Source organism: Cyprinodon variegatus, unplaced genomic scaffold, assembly GCF_000732505.1.
Source record: "Cyprinodon variegatus isolate N-32 unplaced genomic scaffold, C_variegatus-1.0 Scaffold1197, whole genome shotgun sequence".
NCBI classification, from domain to species: Eukaryota; Metazoa; Chordata; class Actinopteri; order Cyprinodontiformes; family Cyprinodontidae; genus Cyprinodon; species Cyprinodon variegatus.
Window position 1 is genome coordinate 85,437 of NW_015151650.1, and position 1,649 is coordinate 87,085.

The 1,649-nt window shown below is 39.4% G+C and overlaps 1 protein-coding gene across 1 annotated transcript in view; it reads left to right on the plus strand.

Annotated features, from left to right (window-relative positions):
- Window positions 1-1,440: 1,440 nt before the first annotated feature.
- LOC107102078 (tectonin beta-propeller repeat-containing protein 1-like) overlaps window positions 1,441-1,649 on the plus strand; it is a 29,583-nt gene continuing 29,374 nt past the window's right edge. The window contains 1 exon segment of the mRNA XM_015401239.1: window positions 1,441-1,467. Coding sequence (XP_015256725.1) covers window positions 1,441-1,467 — 27 coding nt within the window.

Genomic DNA, 1,649 nt, shown 5'->3' on the forward strand with positions numbered 1-1,649 from the left:
TTTAAATTCCACTTTTTTTTAATGGTGTTTACTTTTAATTATATCTTGTATTTTCATAAAAGCAGTCTTCCAGCTGTGAAGTGATGGAATCCACTACAGCATAATGCCAAACTTATCTGCAGAGGATCTTCAAATGTTTATGTTGAAAAGTAAATCATGCTGTTTAGGTAGTGTGAAACACCACTAAACACTACTACTACTTATAACTGATTAACAGCCATGAAAAAAGTAATGAGCACCAAACCATTAGAGAAGGGCTGTGTCAAATCAACAAATGTTGGTTCTCCCTGCAGCATCTTTTGGTAAAACACGGATGGAGGCCTCGTCTCCAGACCGTTAGAGTGTCACAGATTTATGAAACAATAACATTTTAAAATCTGAAATATCTTTCAGCAACATTTATGGCACCTTTAAAAGAGAAATATTTTCAAATTATTGAAAACTTGATTTGAACTAGGTTGTTTTACAAGTAATGTGGCTGGCCTAGATTTATGGTGCAGTGTAGGAATAACGGGAAAGGAGCAAAAGGACAAAAGAAACTCTAACTCCTCTGACGATGTTCCTTCTAAATTACTGACATTAATTTATATACTGATAGAAAATCCAGAAAAAGCTTGTTAATCAGAATCAGCTGTTTTCATGGTGTTGGAGTAACTGGTAACGTAGCAATGCCTCGACTCTACAGAGGTGACGCCCTAACTCTAACTTCTCCATTATGGATATAGGCCAGAAGTTTAGCTGCACAATATCAAGAGCATGGAGGAGATTCCAGGAGACATTTGATCTGACAGAGCTGGACAGGTCAGATGAAAGTCCCCAACCAATAGAGAGTTTGTGTCATGATCTTGGCCATATAGGCTGTGTTTGAATCCTTTTTCTCTCATCTGCTTTGCTGCGCCTTGCGCTCATCATTTCTAATCAGATCTGCCTGTTTCTGCTTCTATTTAAGCCATCTGTTCCCAGCCATTGGTGCCAGATTATTTGAGCTTCTAGCGAGACTATTTCAACTGTTCTCTGATGTGTTTAGTTCTGCCTGTTCCTGACCTGTTTCTGCCCCCTGGACTCCGTTTGCCTGTCCTGTGTTTTCGGGCTGTTACCTGGATTCTGCCTCTTGTCAACCTTGGACCTGTCTGCGGACCACGGCTTGGATTTGTCCTCCTGGATCCTTTGGTTCCTCTTTATGCTCTGGCTGCTGCAGGCCACTGCTTCTCTTTTCTCCTGGATCTCTGCTTCCGCCTCAGTAACAAGTGCCTCTGGACTTCACTCCTTCTTCATTACTCAGACTGAACTTTACCAGAGAATCCAGTGAGCCCACTCCAGTCAACGAGCAGCCATACATAGCTTTTAATAAACTCTTGTTTTAAAAAAAACTGATCTGTCTGCTTGAATTCTGGGTCCAACGTTGTGAGCCTTCTGACAGTTTGGCCCCTTAAGGCAGGGATGACTATTGACAGAGCCCTGCAAAAGGTTGCCAAACATTTCAGCCTGGGACTCCAAAAATTACCTCCTAAAAACACTTTGTTGTTATAACTGCAATAAAAAAAATGAATTTTTAAATTAACATTTAATTATTTCATTCAGAATTTTAAATATATCTGATTATTTAATTGGACATTTTATTATTTAGTTGTGCATTTTATAATTTCAAT